The 418-nt window shown below is 65.8% G+C and overlaps 1 protein-coding gene across 1 annotated transcript in view; it reads right to left on the reverse strand.

Moving 5' to 3' along the window:
* Positions 1-8: 8 nt before the first annotated feature.
* The window catches only part of SLC2A1 (solute carrier family 2 (facilitated glucose transporter), member 1), a gene marked incomplete at both ends in the record, with an annotated part of 1,786 nt that continues 1,376 nt past the window's right edge, over positions 9-418 (reverse strand). The window contains 2 exons of the mRNA XM_010143848.1: positions 9-92; positions 189-297. Of these exons, the coding sequence (XP_010142150.1) occupies positions 9-92; positions 189-297 (193 nt within the window). The remainder of the gene's footprint in view (positions 93-188; positions 298-418) is intronic.

A 418-nucleotide genomic window follows, 5' to 3' on the forward strand; every position in this document is an offset into this window, starting at 1 on the left:
AGGGCGACGGTCATGAGCACGGCACAGCCCGCCATCCCCGCCAGGCCGATGAGGTGCAGGGTCCTGCGCCCGGCTCGCTCCACCACGAAGAGCTGCGGAGTGGAGACAGGCGTCCGTCAGCATGTCCCCTGCGCGGGGCGGGGGGAAAGTCCCCTTCACGCCACCTTCCCTGGTGGGCTGAAACTCACCGAAACGACGGTGAAAGCCGTGTTCACCACGCCGGAACCGATGGTGGCATAGACGGGCTGCTCCACACCCGACTTCTCAAAGATGCTGGTGGAATAGTAGAAGACCTGCAAAGGGCAGGGACATGCCGTGAGGAAAGGAGTCAGGTCTGGGAGCCAGCGCCACCCAAGCCACGGGTGGAACGGGCTGAGCCGCAGCCACCGGGTGCCCCCCGAAACTCCCGCGGTTGATC

The sequence above is a fragment of the Buceros rhinoceros genome, unplaced genomic scaffold (assembly GCF_000710305.1).
Source record: "Buceros rhinoceros silvestris isolate BGI_N320 unplaced genomic scaffold, ASM71030v1 scaffold33329, whole genome shotgun sequence".
Classification (NCBI taxonomy): domain Eukaryota; kingdom Metazoa; phylum Chordata; class Aves; order Bucerotiformes; family Bucerotidae; genus Buceros; species Buceros rhinoceros.